This window comes from Engraulis encrasicolus, chromosome 7 (assembly GCF_034702125.1).
Source record: "Engraulis encrasicolus isolate BLACKSEA-1 chromosome 7, IST_EnEncr_1.0, whole genome shotgun sequence".
NCBI classification, from domain to species: Eukaryota; Metazoa; Chordata; class Actinopteri; order Clupeiformes; family Engraulidae; genus Engraulis; species Engraulis encrasicolus.
In genome coordinates this window covers 46,323,500-46,341,886 of record NC_085863.1, presented here as the reverse complement: position 1 = coordinate 46,341,886, position 18,387 = coordinate 46,323,500, and the positions used below count along the sequence as shown (strand labels likewise).

The 18,387-nt window shown below is 46.7% G+C and overlaps 1 protein-coding gene across 1 annotated transcript in view; it reads right to left on the bottom strand.

Annotated features, from left to right (window-relative positions):
* dlg2 (discs, large homolog 2 (Drosophila)) overlaps positions 1–18,387 on the bottom strand; it is a 293,655-nt gene that overhangs the window by 88,516 nt on the left and 186,752 nt on the right. The window contains exons 7-9 of the mRNA XM_063203708.1: positions 12,098–12,148; positions 9,520–9,644; positions 3,622–3,791 (exon numbers count right to left, since the gene is read on the bottom strand). Coding sequence (XP_063059778.1) covers positions 3,622–3,791; positions 9,520–9,644; positions 12,098–12,148 — 346 coding nt within the window. The remainder of the gene's footprint in view (positions 1–3,621; positions 3,792–9,519; positions 9,645–12,097; positions 12,149–18,387) is intronic.

The following is an 18,387-nucleotide window of genomic DNA, read 5'->3' as shown; positions in this document are numbered from 1 at the left end:
AATTAACAGAATAAGTTATGAATAAATATGTAAATACACATATTATGTCAGGCATTACTTAACAAGTCATCTAAAACTTAACAAACAAAAACATGGATAGAAGGACAGAAGGGCTAGCTACAGTAGATGATATTAATACATGTCCAACTACGTATACACCAACACTGTGAAAAAAAAATCCCATCCTAACTTTGCAAACTATTTGCATCGTGTTTTCTACTTAAAAGAACACTCAACATTTGAGGGCTTAACTTAAAGTCAAGGACAAACCCTCAATTCAGCTAATTATTTTCCCCCTGAGCCGATATCTATCCTGTCTTCTTATAGGCAGGCGTAATGAGCCATCACCTCCACTTTGTGTGTGTGTGTGTGTGTGTGTGTGTGTGTGTGTGTGTGTGTGTGTGTGTGTGTGTGTGTGTGTGTGTGTGTGTGTGCGTGTGTGTGTGTGTGCGTATGTGTGTGTGTGTGTGTGTGTGTGTGTGTGTGTGTGTGTGTTCTCATTAGGTGATGCACTAGAGAGCCCTAGAGAGTATGAGAGGGCTGTTAAGGAAGTTTGTTAAATATTCACCCGTTGCTTTGCCTCAGCTTATACAGAGAGGGGGAGCTGAGCTGGGCGCTCTCGTCTCCACTCTGCACTCTGCAGTCTGCAGTGGCGGTGACTTGGCTTGCCCAGGGGGGTGCTACCGTATCTCATTAAAATGTCTTTAGCATCCTGTGCCCTCACTTCACCGCAGCACCTCTATCTAGGGAAGCTGAGAGCGTGGTGGGTGGGGGGCAAAGGGGTCAATGGTCCCAGGCCCAGAATTGGGTCCTCATAGCATTGTATGTATTGAGCAGGGGCCCTTTCAGATGACTTTGTCAGGGGCACGACCAAAGCTGTCAGGGGCACTGACTCCATCAGCAGCAGCAAAGGGATGGAGGTTGTTCACCCCAACCCCCAAAACACCTGACTCAGACATTCCCCCAAAACGCCCATTCACCTCTCCAGGGAGCGAGTGTCATCTGGGAGCACCACCGCCCGTTCAAAGAAATTTCCCAAAGTAGTTAATTCTTTCTAACCTTAAAGTTCATTCTTTCCAACCTTAAAATAATGCTTCTAAAATTGGACTGTTTAGCATCCTGTGCCCTCACTTCACCGCAGTGACTCCCATCAGCAGCCACAGCAACAGCAGAGGCAGCAGACATGGAGGTTGTTCACCCCAGCCCCCCACAAAAAAAATGCCTGACTCAGACATTCCCCCTAAACTCCCCTTCAGGACCGAAGCTATAGGCTGGGGCAAGCAGGGCATTTGCCCCTGGGCCAAGGGCCCTCTTGTATTGGTCGTGGTGGGGGCCCTAATTATGACCTTAGCAGGCTGTATGTGTGGTGGGCCCCTATCAGTGTTTTACCCTGGGGCTCTGTGTGCAATTGTTACACCACAGCTTCCCTTCACCTCTCCAGCAAGTGAGTGTCTCCTGGGCTGGGAGCACCAACCTGCCCCCCCAGCCCTGCTGAGGAGCAGGTGGTGTGGTAAAACGGCGACAGACGACGGCAGATGAAGCACTCAAACTCAAAAGAACTCTTCTCAACTAAAACGACGCTGAGTGGTTTCTTTCCGACCGTAAAATAATGCTCCAGAAAATTGAGTTTCAGTGACTCATCAACTTGAAATACTTCTGAAACTTTTTTGAAATTGCTTCGTCACCTTCTATAGTATACCGGCACTAAGAAAGTTTAGAGTAACAGAGTGTCCTTCCATGACAGACAACTCGTATTACCTTTATTATCCTCCCCAAGGAGGGAGTTGGGCCAGGTATTGTAATGACCCGTCTGTCTGTCTGTGTGTCTGTCTGTCTTTGTCCACCTGCAATGTCGTTACACCTCTCTGAAGGGGGCGCAAAACAAATGGAGAAACAGGGGCTGCATCACATGCATTTAGTGTTGAGCAGGGGGTCAGGTTGCCATCCATGATTGCTCTTGTTTCACGGTGTAGGGCAGGCAAAGAGGAAAACTACTCAGAACTGATTGGACAACTCCTGGTTTATTTACACCATGTCATCACAACCACCAGAGACAAGAGTGAAGAGTTATGCATATTTGTTTGTTAAATTCTGAAACAGCAGGGATTCTGCTTATAATGCAGCTTCAACCATCCAACATCCTCCCCCCGCCTGATCACGTCCGCCACCCCCCAGGCCTTACCTCCCTTACCGTGTGTCCTGCTGATTCAACGCTCGCCTGCTCGGCTGCAAATCATAAATAAAACATCCCAGCACCAGCACTTCTGCTGCAGAGGGACCGAGTGTGGGGGGCGCAGTGTGAGAGAGGAGAGGCAGGAGTGGACGGTCAGGGTGGGTGGTACAGAGATGGTGGTGGTGAGCTGTAGGTGTAATTAAAGTAGCGGCACGTCCTTTCCACCTTAAAGGGACAGTTTGGTCAATTTCAACATGCAGTTGTATTGCTCACGCTACCCTTGACTTGTCAGTACCTGGTGATGCCACATTTTTCGACTCAGCCCTTTCCGAGATATGAGCAATTCTAATGGGGGCAGCGTTTGTTTACATTTTTTAAAAATGAAACATAGGCCAACTCCAAATATTTTCCCAAAAGGTACTGCTGTTTGCTAGTTGTCTGCTGATGTTTTATAACCTTTTGGATGTTTTTGGGAATAAATAAAAATGTTTTTTTGAAATGTAAACAAAGAGCTGCCCCCATTACAATGACCAGGATCTCGGAAACGGCTGAAGAAGAAGAAAAAAAAATCTCAGGCACTGACAAGTCCAGGGTAGTGTTAGCATTACAACTGCATGTTGAAATTGACCAAACTGTCCCTTTAAGTTAGTTAGATGTGTGAAGCGATTAAGAGGTGTGTATTTAAGATTTAAGGGTGTAAAGGGGGGTGTTTGTTTTTGGGATTAGGTAAAGGGATTGTATTCTCTCTATTTTCAAAGTCGATCACACGACCCTTGCCATCGTTAGGTATTTATAGATGTAAATCAAGATGGAGGCTTAAGAGAGTATGAAGTAGAGGTGGGGTTAGGGTCAGTGCATCCCACACATCTTCAGTTAATTATGGGATCAGTGGGATGGATATACAGTACACTGCTTCAATAGAGACGGTTCGATTTTGTGTGTGCAAATAGCATATTTTTTAACATGCCAAAATGGTGTGAAATGTAGCAGGGAGAGTTACCGAGCAGGACAGTGGAAGAAGAGAGATGTACTGTAGAGAGCCGGAGAAATGCAGAGAGAGAATGAGAGATAGGGAGATGAGGGAGAGTCAGAGAACCACAAACCACCTTTAGGGCCCTTGGCAGAGGGGTAGAGGGACATGAGAGGGAGAGAGAGAGAGAGAGAGAGAGAGAGAGAGAGAGAGAGAGAAAGAGAGAGAGAGAGAGAGAAAGAGAAAGAGAAAGAGAGAGGCAGAGACAGACGGACAGACAGTGAGACCAACAGAGATAGGCAGACGGTTTACAGACCGGCAGAGAGACAGACAGGCAGACAAGCAGGCAGGCAGGCAAGCAGACAGACAGACAGGCAGGCAGGCAGGCAGGCAGGCAGACAGACAGACAGACAGACAGACAGACAGACAGACAGACAGACAGACAGGCAGACGGAGAGCAGGAAAGAGGCAAAACCACCTTTGGGGCCCTTGATGAGCTTGATCTCCACCACGGTCTCCAGCATGGGTCTCCTGCGCCGCACGTACAGCCTGACTATGGAGCCGGCCACCTTCAGGGCCTCCACAGCCTTACTGTGGGACACCTCCGACACGTCCGCGTCGTTCACACGCAGGATGCAATCGTTAACTCTGCACAGAGAGAGAGGGAAGAAGAGAGAGAGAGGGAGAGGAAGAGATTATGTTAAATACACTTGAGAATTTGAGAAAGGCCACACTGGCCGAAATGTTGTTTGTTTCATTAAACTCAGCATGATGGACAAGAGTGTGCGGTATCTTCCCCTCTGAAGTCAACAAGTACCCGCTACCTGCACCTCGAAACTTCTGGTGTGTGTTGGTTTCCTCCTCCAAAAATAAACACTTAACATTACCACTTAGCCGCCACTTTTGATCCAATGCAACTTGCAATTATTTACTGGTATCAGGTATGGGCATTGATTGTATATTAGAATATTACTTCTAATATACAATCAATGAGTATGGGCTACAGCCCCTGCAGTGACGTGGGCTTAGGTGAGGGTACAGGATGGTACATGACCAGCGTCCTTAGAACTGGTAAGGCATTCAAACTTGCAACCTCTAAACCAACAAACGTCGCCAGCCACCTGTCAAAGCTTGTTCTTGATATCTTAAAGGTCTATGAGTCTAAAAGGAGAGACAAGCAGGTGTTCACATTTTATCATTCAATTTTGGCATCTACAGCAATGTCAACTGATATCAGAACGTCTATCAGGATATACCGTAGATCTCGCAGATCATATTGCAAAGATTCTAGTGACTGATGTGCTCTTGTCTAACATTGCATTGAGCTTCAGCAGAGGCCAGAGGGGCGTTGGGGAGGGGAGGGCGCAGCGTGTGCTGGTACTGGGTTCACAGAAAGGTCAAGAAGGCAGCTCCCTAAAGTGTCCAGAGCATGGTGGTGGGTGCGGGGGGTGGGATGGTAGTGAGGGTGGTGATGGGGTTTGAGTCTGACAGATCTGTGCTGCTGTGGTCAGGGAAGCCGACAAGAAGGGGGACAAAGAGGACACTTGTCTAGGGCCCAGGGAGAGAGGGGGCCTAGAATTCAGTCCTCATTACATTGTATCTATTGGGTGGAGGGGCCTTTATAGGATGATTTTGTCCCTGGCCTGGCCAAAGCTGTCAGCGGCTGTGGCTGTGGTTCCTCTAATGTGGGGGCAGGACAGCCAGTGCTCTCCTGAGGGGCCCAGTGCCAACGGACAGCAGCTGAGTGTCTGAGACCACACTGCGGCTCTCAGAGGCCGAGGAGGAGAGAGTGATGGAGGAAGAGAGAGAGAGAGAGAGGGAAAGAGAGGGAGGGAAGGAGAGAAGGAAAGGGATGGCGAGAGAGTGAGGGAAGAGAAAGGAGGAAAAGAGGGAAATGCAGGTGTGGGGAGAGGGAGAGATACAGATAGAGAGGAACAGGTGCGTGAGTGAGTGAGTGAGTGAGTGCGTGCGTGAGAAAGAGTGAGGATGGGAGGGAGAGTTGGAGAAGGAACGGGAGTGATGCAAGTGAGGTGGGGTGGGGTGGGGTGGGGGGGGGGGGGGGTGGGGGGGGGGGGGGGGGTGGGGTGGGGTGGGGGAGGGTGAAGAGAGTGAGGGACGACAGGAAGTGAGGAGAGGAAGTGAGGGAAGGAAGACAGGTAGGGTGACCTGAGTGGCCAGTGGAGTGTTGCCTGCTGCCTTCTGCTCTGCTATACAGAGGACACGGCGGCCCCTGAAGAAGGACATCGGTAGACACGAAGACAAGAAAAACAAAGTCCAAGTGCCGCAATGGAGAATAAGAATGGCCGTCTGTGTGTGTGTGTACGTATTTGTGCGTGCGTGTCTGAGAACATCTGTGTGTGTGTGTGTGTGTGTGTGTGTGTGTGTGTGTGTGTGTGTGTGTGTGTGTGTGTGTGTGTGTGTGTGTGTGTGTGTGTGTGTGTGTGTGTGTGTGTGTGTGTGTGTGTGTGTGTGTGTGTGTGTGTGTGTGTGTGTGTGTGTGTGTGAGTGTGTCTGTGTCTGTGTCTGTGTCTGTGTGTGTGTGTGTGTGTGTGTGTGTGTGTGTGTGTGTGTGTGTGTGTGTGTGTGTGTGTGTGTGATAGGGTGGGCTGTGTGGGCTGGGCAACCCAGTGAACCTCAGTCAGACTCCGGCAAACAGCCTCACACAGTGGCATTACGTGTGCACACCTCCGCCCGTTTGTCACACTCTATGAAAGGGGACACTTCAAAAGGGCCAGTCAATAAATGGGCAAAATGTGCTGAGAATTGAGAATGAACTCTCTCTCTCTCTGGTTTTTATTTGGTGAAGCGACCTCGTCCACCACTTCATGCATTTCCTATGCATATAAACCCCCCTCCCCTCTCTCCACTCTCTCCCCTGCTTGCCTGACGTTGCCGGAGCTCAGATCGTGATAAGCCGCAGGGAAATCACCCTGACAATGTAATTAATGATCTGTTTTCCAGACAGGCACAGAAACGAATGCATTATAAGGAGCTGGAGGTTGGGGTGGTGGGTGGTGGAGAGAGGGTGTGGAGGTGTCGGGGTGTGTGGGGGTGTGGTGGAGGACTGACTGGGTTCTCAAAGGCACCGGCATGGCCCTGTGCACAGCAAAATGATTACAGAGAGGACGGAGGGAGGGAGAGAGAGAGAGAGAGAGAGAGAGAGAGAGAGAGAGATAAATAGAGAGAGAAATAGAGAAATAGAGAGAGAAATAGGGAGAAAACTATAGAGAGAGCGAGAAAGAGAAAGAGAAAGAGAAAGAGAGAGTGAGAAATAATCATATGGAGGAAATCATTGGAGAGAGAGAGAGAGAGAGAGAGAGAGAGAGAAATAGAGAGAGAAATAAAGAGAAAAATAGAGAGAGAGCGAGAAAGAGCAAGAGAAAGAGCGAGAGAAAGAGAGAGTGAGAAATAATCATATGGAGGAAATCATTGGAGAGAGAGAGAGAGAGAGAGAGAGAGATTCATACGAAGAGAGGATTCCTGAAGACCTTGGATAGGGAAGCCAAGCCACCGGGCAAATTCTTTGTGCGCGACTCCAAGACTGACGGAGCTGCACGCACAGAGAAGGGCGGAGATCACTGAACTGATTAATATGAGATTACGATGGAAGAACAAGGCTACAGTAATGCTTTATGTTAACAGCTGCTGTGTAACAGTACAGTGCACATACCAAGCACGAACCAAAGGTTTTAATCCTTACTCCAGCATTGCCATGCAGTGTATACAGTACAGTTGACAATGTCACATGTACCCGTACTGAACTGGCGCAGAATCCTACTTTGTGAAATGCACAAAATAACAGGGCTGTGATCCGGTTCCGGATCCGGAAAAGGCAGGATAATAGGGATTTTCACAGGATCCGGATCCGGCAGGATCTTAAGCAGTGGATCCGGTATCCGGCAGTTACCTAAAAATCAGGATCTGGTGCATCTCTAGTTTTTACGTAGCCTAGGCTTTTCAGACAGTCTTTCACAACCCCAATCACTGCATGGAGTGAGAGCCCTTTGGAAGCGGCCGTTGCAGGCAGTTTGTCAGTAAGCCAATGAGTCTAAAAAATAGTTTGAGCCAACGTAATAAAAAGGGCCCACGTGTGCGAGTAGACTATGTGTTTCAACCCTTTCGTAGGATGTAGGATCCGGTATTCGGTTCCGGATCCGGCAGGATCTTAAGCAGTGGATCCGGTATCCGGCAGGATCCTAGAAATCAGGATCCGGTGCATCTCTAGTGTATACATATGTATGTGTGTGTGTGTGTGTGTCGTGCATAGTATCTGAGAGGCTTGCGGTTTCGGGCTACCCTGGGAGTTGGAGGCCTCTGGGGGGGGGGGGCGCTAGATACAGCAGCAGCAGGGGACAGGGGCCACCAAGGGCCACGCTGCCCCCCCTCCCCTCTATCCACATGGAGACCGCAGCAGTGCAGTGTCAAACACAGCTGCTACATACGAATGCAGCACGCCACGCCACGCCATCCCAACCATGGCTTAATGTAATTAAGTGCTTCTGTAACCCCGAGCAGTAAATAAGCATGCCTCATTACTAATCATGGGCCGCTTGGCTCACTCCCAGATGAAAAAACAACACTCTTGGGAAAAGAGATTGGTCTCATTGATCATCCACAGCTTTATCCTTGGTTGGGACAGAAGAAAAAAACATCAAATCATCAAAAGGAGAGACGCGGACAAATGAACCCACAAGAGCGATAGCTGCTGAATCTTACATAACTAGACCATCCAGCACAAAGCACATTGCTTTTGAAAAGACATGAAAGCTTTTTTGCTGAGCTAGTGTGAGGGGGGATAACTTGTTTTTGCAAGTAAATTGTAACCCAATTCTTTGTTCCTCGTGAATGTTGAAAAGAGCACATTACATCTTAGGCCTACGGCACAGCCTGATCTGGATTTAACTCATAAACACACACAAAGACAATTCAGCATGAAACACAAAGCATAGGTGAAAGAGAGCAACTGTAATCTAATGACTCTTTACACCCCACTGCCTACATTCAAACAACATCAAAGTGCTGTAATGTCATCAGTGTAGTGTGCATCTCATCTCATAAGATTCGGGAAGGTAACCAGGGGCGTTGAAATAGAGGGGAAAGGGAAAATAGAGTCACCAGGACATCACGTATGAAAGGCTCCCACAGGGAGTTCGAGGCTTGTTTTTTTTAACATAGTAATATCATACAATAGGGGTCCATTTGGGCCCCTGGGGATAATAAGGCGAGAAAGAAAATGGAAATGCTGCACATCAGCAGAGAGATAAATAAATAGGGAGGAAGTCAACGCCAGTACAGCTACTACTACCCCCGGAGAATAATTAGCGGTCCATTGGTCAGTGGGCACTTTCGTCAGCCACCACAACAAAGACAGATTTCTCCAGAGGGCCTCAGCAATTTTCCCGTAGCAGGCAGCAGCATTGACTACAGAACACAGCCACAGCTATGGCTATGGAAACAGTGGCCTACGATAGGTGAGGGGGAGGACGCTAACACACCACATACGACATCACTTCTAGCATGATGACCAGGAGAGAGGAGAGGAGAGGAGAGGAGAGGAGAGGAGAGCAGAGGAGAGGAGAGGAGAGGAGAGGAGAGGAGAGGAGAGGAGAGAAGAGGAGAGGAGAGGAGAGGAGAGGAGAGGAGAGGAGAGGAGAGGAGAGGAGAGGAGAGGAGAGGAGATTAGAGGCCTGTGCTGTCCTCTCCTCTCCTCTCAGGACACAGGGGCAGTGTTGAATTAATGTTGCATTTTTTTACTGTGCATCTGGCATTGCCCCTGTTGATGATGGGCGCATTTTGACACCACAGCATTACTACCCCCAGGGGGGACACTCTGGGCTGGAGATGGAGTAGAGAGAAGAGGAGAGAGGAGAGAGGACAGGACAGGACAGGAGAGGAGAGGAGAGGAGAGGAGAGGGGAGGAAAGGAGAGCAGAGCAGAGGAGAGGAGAGAAGATGAGAGGAGAGGAGAGGAGAGGAGAGGAGAGGGGAGGAAAGGAGAGCAGAGCAGAGGAGAGGAGAGGAGAGAAGATGAGAGGAGAGGAGAGGAGAGGAGATGAGAGAGAAGAGAGGATAGGATAGGAGAGGATAGGAGAGGATAGGATAGGATAGGATAGGAAAGGAGAGCAGAGCAGAGCAGAGGAGACGAGAGGAGAGGAGACGAGAGCAGAGCAGAGGAGCTCTTTGGAGAGCTGGAGCCCACATGAGTTGGGGAAGAGGAACAGAGAAGAGGAAAGGAGAGAAGAAGGAAAAAGAAGACAGGTGACAAGTGAAAGGAGGGCAAGAGAGACGAGGAGAGGAGAGGAGAGAGAAGCTCAGTTGTGTCTTTGGAGGACCGCACTGAGCAGGAGCCGGATCCGGAGCCGCCGCTTGAGTCTCACCTGAGTCGTCCATCTTCGGCCGCGGCGCCACCCGGGATGATCTTGGTGATGAAGATACCGGGGTCGTCTCCGATGTGCGGGTTGTCTGTGCCGCCAGCTATGCTGAAGCCCAGACCCGAGTTCCCCTGCAATTAGCCAACAGCAGGCTTAGTGGTCACAATACAACACTCACAACACCACCATTGTGTGAGATGTGACTTGGCATCACTTAAGGTGTGTGTATATGTGTGTATGTGTGTGTCTGTGTGTGTGTGTGGGCATAATTGGGTTGTTGGGGATGTTTTGAGCATTGGCAATCTCTCTCCAATTATTCAGTTCTCCCAGAGCTGTCCCTGCTGTACCAGACGAGGCTATTACAGTACAGCGAAACAAAACAAAACAGCAAGTTCCAGTAAAGGATCACATTTCCTACACTTTTACGAAAAAGTACAAAACAGTAAAAAGTATGCACGAGAGTTTAACAGACAAATTTATTTCATAATTATTAGAGATGCACCGGATCCTGATTTTTAGGATCCTGCCGGATACCGGATCCACTGCTTTAAGATCCTGCCGGATCCGGAACCAGATACCGGATCCTGTACATCTCTAATAATTATTACACGTATAGAATTGATTGACCTTGATTGGCTATTCTTTATTTCGTTTCCAGTGTGAAAATGCCTAATGGTGACCAAGTGAACGGGCCTCAGTGGTTCTACAGTGATACTGCAGCTTTGTCACAGCCATACAGCCAGTAGCTCTGTGTCCCTGTCCCTGTCCCTGTCTCCCGACACCTCTGCTTGACAAATCTCTGCTGCCTCGTTCGGCTTCTGCTGACCCTACGCTGTCCTGTCCCGCGCCGAGTTTCCGCTCTGCTTCCGCCCGTGCCTCGCTGCGCCATGCCACACTGCTCATCTCAACTGTCAAAGTGTCATCTCCAGGCCGCTAAGCTGCTTATCCACATTGGCGCCTGAGTGTGTGACTGTCATTTGTCTCAGCTGCAACCCAAAAAAATAGAACTGCTCCCACACCATTAGGGTCTCTGGCCAGCCTGACTCAAGACATCTCTAGTGTCAGCAGTCTTGCCAGCGCCTCCAGCTCTCACATGGTTGCATAATTTTCTACACAAAAAACGTATTTTTCTAGGATTGGGAAGGTTGGGGGGAGTGTAGCGTATGTATTTGAATAAAATGATGGAACATTCACTCTTCAATTGCCAGTTGCAATGTCAGTTGCACTTTTAATACCTGTAAAATCAACAATACATATACTGTATGTCACTGCGTAAAGTTAATTTTTTAGGATTTCTTTGAATTTAATAAGTGAGGTGAGAAGAAAGACTCCAAATGAGTGCCACACAGATTAGAAAATCATGAGATTAATTCAGGTTTGTAAATCTACAGACTGTTCTCGCAAATGACTGTCGGGTAAATTGGGAGGATGTTGGTCATAGGTCAAAACTGGGCACATCTCACCAAAGCAGAGTGGTTCCGGGACCAAAAAAATAAAGTAAATACAAGGAACACAGAAAGGTCAAAAACACCATTGTGATCCAATAAGGTTAAAAAACAGTGTGGCTATAACGAGAAAAAAAACCTCTGTGGGTTTTCTGGTGTTGCACACTTTTGTTTCTGTTCTCCATCAGTAGGGAGGCCTTTGGCTAACTAACGATCTACAGGGGTGTTATCGACAAGCTAGTTGAATCTCCGTGTCAGAATCAATAAGTGAGAAAAGTAATACCTGAAACAAATTGCAGCAGGGAAATTGCTGGGCAATGTATTTTTTTCATTGCATTTTCCCTCTTGTCCAATTACTAATGTAGCTATATTGCGGGGTAATGTAGCTTTTTTTCCCATAGCATTTTCTCTCATCTAATTTCACGGTTTATAAGATGATAGGATGGGAGGAAGTTCTAAATCCCCTTCACTACTGGCTGCATTTAGACCATGTTGATGAGGACCATGCGGTGCCTAGCCTGCAGACCTGTCATTTCAAGGTACCACTCCATAAATACGGGGTGTCACTGCCTTCACTGGTTGTGTCTGGCCACTTTTGTTGCGAGGCTGTCGATAGATCAGTGCAGCGACAAGGTAAAAGATGTAACTCAACAGCAGTCAGTCTGTCACCCTCCATCATTCAATTAAATGGCTGCTTTCACGTAAACCTGCTGGAGGCCCTTCATCAGGGACACATAATGTTGCCTACACATAGTCTACTGAAATGGCATCAAAGCTAACTCTACATTACTGCCTTGCTAACACCTCATAAACAAATGACAAGCAACTTTTGTATTCTGAGATAGGTTGCTTATTGGCTACATGGTTGTTGATTAATGCTGGATGGTTGCTCGCTCTCTCTCTCTCTCCCTCTCTCTCTCTCTCTCTCTCTCTCTCTCTCTCTCTCTCTCTCTCTCTCCCTCCCTCTCTCTCTCTCTCTCTCTCTCTCTCTCTCTCTCTCTCTCTCTCTTTCTCTCTCACACGCACGTACGCATGCACGCACACACACACGCACGCACGCACGCACGCACGCACGCACACACACACACACGCACGCACGCACGCACACAAACACACACACACAGCTCTTTGCTACTTACCCGTTCTAATGTGATCTCTTCAAACTCATATTCTATCTCAGTCCCATTCACCTGTGAAAGACAAGAAATAGAAAAATTAGACCGTCCACCTAAAAACCAGGGGTCATACAGCATTGAAGCAAAATCTAGTTATATGACTTGGATAGCCCTTGGAAGTGCGATTGCTAATGAAAATAATATTGCAATATCTGAATCTGCCAGCGTAATAGGCTGGCTTTCTTTTAAGGTTGTATTCCAGCTGAGGTAGCATATCTGCTGCATCAACCGACATGCTGTAGTAAGCATTACGGTGGAGTGTAGCCTAACCAGTTGGTAACTCAACATGGTACCTCAATAAAGCAATAAACCCATTCACACTCAACTTGCTATTTGATCAATCCTGTGTTTAATTGTCTGAGAAAAGAGGATTCAACAGTCATTGTACACAGTGCAATCCTATACGAGGGAATACCAAGGGTGAGCGAGAAGATGGCAGTAAGGAGAATGAGACTTGCAGGACATTGCCAAAGGCACCCAGCACTGCCAGCCAGCAAACTGGTGCTATGGGACGTCCCACACTAACAGTTGTGGACATACTCAAGAAGGATGCCGGAGCCCAGAGTACCAGCGAACTGAAACGATGTATGGAGAATCGGGATGACTGGAAGCAACGATGGAAGGCTTGTCTGAGCATGACCTAGAGAGTGCAACATAGGACGATGTATTTGTTTGCATATACAGTGTGCCTACTATAGGCTACTATGCTGTGACTAGGTGTAACCAAATCAACCACACTTAACTCACTTAACTTAAAAACTGCACGGGGCACAGATTCACCTCTTGCTCCTTTTGATATGATCAGTTTTACATTTTATTACTGTATATGTTTACAAACTAGTTTTTATGGGTAGATACATCGAGATTGACAGACCGAGACACACAGATCAATACGCTTGATTATTGATTGGTATTACAGTGTTCTCAAGATGCAGACCACAACGACAAAAAACATTACAAAAAGAACTTTCAAAAAGGGCATTTTTTTGTCCACTAGGGCAAAGGGGCAGGTGTTTTAGCACCACCTCGTCCCTATCTGTGTACACCAATGCAGTTCTCCTTCCGTGTGTCTGTCTGGCATGTTGCTGGTTGAAACATTACAGATCATCACAATGTAAGATGAGACACTGCCAGCAGTGTTGCTACAGAACACCGTGACAGTTCATCACAGTGGCAGATCGAAGAGAAATATGGTAAGTGCCATCTGGGTGGCGTGAGGCTGTCTTGCAACGTCTGCATGGGCCCTTCTGGGGAGTAGAGTAGTCAGCCTGCTAGTTTTAGATGCACTCTAGTCTGTTCCCCTTAATGCAAGGACGCTAGGTGGTTTCATCAGGCATGTTCTAACTGGGACAAATGCTTCGCTCTGCTGCAAAGTGCCTCTTCACTTGACTGCTGTGCTGGGCTGTGCATTACCTACAGCAGTGGTTCCCAAACTTTTTTTTTTTTTTTTTTAAAGTCTTGCCTACCTCCTGAGTCTTTTTTTTGCCATATCAACAGTACCCCTCACTCATGCTCTATATATCTCCCTATATCAAATGTGACCAAGCTCCATTCGTTATTGGTCATTGTTTTCCACATACCCCCAGCCGTGAGCTCGGCGCGTACCCTAATTGTATGCGTACCCCTGGTTGGGAATCACTGACCTCCAGTAGCTATGACATAGAATCCAACAACATTTCCAGAACATCATGAGGAATGTAAAGGGATTTTTTAAAAAAAAGATACGTTTGGCTTTTTAATTTTATTGTATTGGACAGTTTGAGAGGACACAGGAAGCAATGGGAGAGAGAGATCATGAAGAATCGGGACATGATCTCGGGCCTGAATTGAACCCTATTCCCCACCGTAGGAGTATGGTGCCTTAGTCATTTCAGACAGGGCCAAGGCCTGTGAGGGGATATTTCAAAATTACTAAATAAATGCATTGTCAGCAGCATGTGCAATTAAAAGAAAAGAATAATTCGATTCTGTGTTTACATGTACATGCATCCATATCACAGATGAGTTATCTGGACAGCTATAAATGCCAGTGATGGCATTCATACATATTATAAATAAACAGACCATCAATAACAATGCCATTGCTATTTAGCCTTCTATTAGAATATTAGAAATATGAGCATGTGAACATTACGACAGTACAGCATGATTAATAAAAAAGATAGCCTGGAGGGTACATTTATGCTATGAGTAGTGTGAGACCATATCCATCTCAGTTAAACATCCTACGTCATCAAAAACATTCACGGCATCAGACTCATTTCTACTGTATACCTATTGAAATATAAAATACTACACTTGGAGAACACCACTGATATTTTATAGGATTTTTAGGATATTTCCTTTCCCTTTCTGACATACAGCACATTGTCGTATACAGTATGTCACAGCTGAGGTGATATGTTCTCTCACAGATGAGCTGGCAATCAGAGTGGGCACTCAGCGCTTTACTGTAGAGGTGTCTGATTCAATCTTGACAGCGGTAGAGAGAAAGACAGGAAAATCCATATCTATTTCACCTGGCTGTTCACTGGGAAATAGATAAAGGCAAGTGGCCTTGGCCATATAATCTGTTGACTTTACAGCCCTCTGCAATTATGCCTCTGAAGTGCTCAGAAATTACATTACACCTGCCAGGATGCACACACTCCTGCAGATACACACACACACACACACACACACACACACACACACACACACACACACACACACACACACACACACACACACACACACACACACACACACACGCGCACACATACAGAGAGAGAGAGAGAGAGAGAGAGAGAGAGAGAGAGAGAGAGAGAGAGAGACAAGGAGGTGCATCGTCGTGAAGAGTAATCAAAGTCAGAAGTGACCTTTATATGAGGGTCATTAATGCTGTCATTAGAGCTCTCCCTCCCTTCATCAGGACTTCAATAAGCATGTCTAAAGTGGTGATCACGCTGCTATTTAATTCACTTTGGCCCTCCACGCCGCTCACGCTCATAGCCCTACTAAATGGGCCTAATTGCCCTCACTGAGGAGCGAGATACTGACCACCAGCCCCCACTGACCAATGGATACATTCTATTGCCCTCTGGCCTGCTCCTCAAAGTCATTTGAGCAGTAACATAAATTGTTCATGGTTGGCGTTAACACTTTCAAAACATTATCAGATCATGACATTACTTTTGATACATTTGGTATTTCTCTTAATAAAAAGAGAACAAAAGTCCTGCAAACACATACGGATGGAAGGAAGCCCAACTGGGAAACTACAAACTAATAAACAAATAAATCAATGTTTTACACCAAATGTACATGCCCATATACAGTTTGTTTTCTTGTATACTTCCACGCAAGATTCCCATCAGCTGTATAGAGTTATATACTGTATGGCCCTACAGTGGAACTACAGTAACTCGGGCAAAAAAGTATGTCATGCTGCAGTGACCTTTCACTGGTAAACAAACTGGGGCAATTTGCTGCATATGGATTGATATGAGGCCAGATCTATACACTAAATGCTTTTCCATGGCAGCTTAGTGTTTAGCTTTGGCTTTATACGATACCTAACCTGGCTCTCGCCAGACACTTGTGTATTTCCGCTCAGCTTTATGAGCACACACGAGGGTCTGGAGGATCTTCAGATTCCCCCTGCTCCCAAACCAAAATGCAGTAGAGCCAATCAGATCTCAGGATTTTAAGAGATGAGACGTGGTCAATATTTAAACATAGTGGAAAAATAGGGAGGAAGTGGAAGAATGAAGGGGAGAGTAAGTGAAACCTGACAGTTGTTTCAGACAACAATGGCTGCTCGCATGGACTCACTCATCAACATTGATTCTTTGATTTCAACTGTATTTTCAAATCTGTGACTAGTTAAAGCAGTACCTCATTAAAACAAGTGTTTTCTCCAATCAAGTGCAAGGATTTTTAAAAAATAAACCCACGCCTTCACAGACCTACGCATATGGCGTAGCTCTAGGGGAATGTTCCTGGAGCAAGGCAGAACCCATTCATCTGGTGAGAATCAGGTTATGCTATGAGCACAGAACTGGAAGAAGGTCCAGTAAATACATTAAACTTATAGCCTCTTTTGCTCGACTACTAACTTGAGCCCTAACTTTTATCTAATCACATGGTCTTGGCCATGATTCTTGAGCAAGACAGTAGTTTTTGTGTGTATCCATCCACTGAATGACCAACCACCTCTCCAGGTAAAACATTTGCGAATACCCGTGTGTTGAATGTTACCATCATTAGTTTCATGGCATACACATACACAAGGTCACAGATAAGTCTCAACAAACCTTATCCACATTTTACCCACATTTCAAAAGCGAATTTTCCCATTCTAGAAAATTTCTCATCCCACCACTTCCATTTTCCCAAACTTTACACTAATAAGCAATTCCAGTTTGTATATCCACAATTCGCATAAAAATGCAACCCTCTAAATCTTTTGATGAGGTCAGAACTGCTCCTCCCATTGCACCTCTTCATTACAGAGTCCACAGGAGACTCCGACGTGTCGTGGCAGAAACACTCCACAATCGCCATAAACAAAGTCAGCACGGCGGTGCGGCGGTGGGAAGTGACAAATGCCGCCGCGCATCTATCTAAAAATAGCTTGCGTGCGCAGTTTGTTTGTGTGTTGCCGGAAAGAGGTCAGGCGCCGTTTCACTTGCCTAAGCAGCAGGATAGGATTTACAGGGGGTGTTATTGCGAGTGCCGGCCCTCTCACCACCACAACCCACTCCTCTCCTCTCCTCTCCTCTCCTCTCCTCTCCTCTCCTCTCCTCTCCTTGCCCCCCATGCTGCCTGCCCCCATTCTGAACCCCCCACCATCTCCATGCGTGATGCAAACTATAATACCACACGAACCGGGAAAGAGAGAGCGAAAAAAAAGATGACTAACCGCTAACCGCAAATAGCCCCCTTACAAGCATCCCCCACTACGAACTCCCATCTCCACCACTCCACACAACCCCACGCATGATGCAAACCATAATATCACAAGAACTGAGAAAGGGAAAGCGAGGAAAAAAGAACAAATTGCTCGCTGCAGGTTCTGCGCCTTTTGCAAGTTGAGAGCGAGTGTGCGGCTCAAAGCTCTGGGGGAGCAAGTGCATAATTAGCCAGTCTGTCTGCTATGCTGAGCAGAGGAAGCAGCCCATGTCCATGGCAAAGGCTCAGATCAGCACACAGGCTTCAGTTGGTCTGCAGGTGGGTCAAGCCTTAGAGGTCTTACAGCCCCCTGGGCTAAATCAGGGGGTGGAGTGGAGCGGCAAGCCTCCCCCCTCACTATAAATGGTTCATTTTAGTCAGAGAGATACCAGGCGGGCCCAGGGGGAAGGAAATGTGATGTGTCGACGTGGCAGAGAATATGAAGAGTTCAGATGCAAAACCCCCTAAGTGCCTTTTCAGATAATAATCTTAATTCATTTTTATTTAATACAAAGCTATCAAAAGTGCATTATTTTTTATTTTATGTATGTAATATAACTATTTATATGTATTATCAAGTACATGAATGTAAACCAAACCAACAACGAGGTTCTCTAAAAATATAGAAATGCAGGTCTTCAGAAATGGAGTTAGGGGTTTTTGCATCTGAACTCTTCATATGGAGATCTGTGTTAATGGAATGGATGTATGGAGTGTATGCATTCCATTGTGTTCCAAATAATTTGAAGTCTTGAAGAGCGAAAGTGTAGTGAAAGCCCACCTGCGAAACTCCCATTGTCATCGACAGCACACAGTGCTGACTATACAAAATTAAATTGCATTTATGCCTCACCCGGGCAAGGGGGAAGCCCCAAACGGCACTCCAAGGGAGCAGTGCGGCCGGACAGTAATATGCTCAGGGTACCTCAGTCATGGAGGAGGAAGGGGGAGAGCACAGGTTAATTACTCACACCACCAACCTGGGGAGTCGGGAGTCAAACTGGCAACCTTTGTTGATGCCCCAACCACATACTCATGTCCACCCAGAAAATATTTAAGTCAAGCGCGAGTGCACGGACGCAGTCCCCCACTACCAGAAATTATGCAGCAGTTGAGATTCTCACATTTGGGGAATTCAATTAGGGTAACCTAGCCAAAGTGCGATGGCGAACCACCTTCTTGATAATGGTATCTAAATAAGAGAGTATGTGGTTTTGGAACAACTATGAAAGTGAATGGATTGCTCACAAATTACATGATATTGCCAATCCCTGGAAACAACAGTTGCCAATAGAAAATAACAGCATCTTATAAAATTTGCA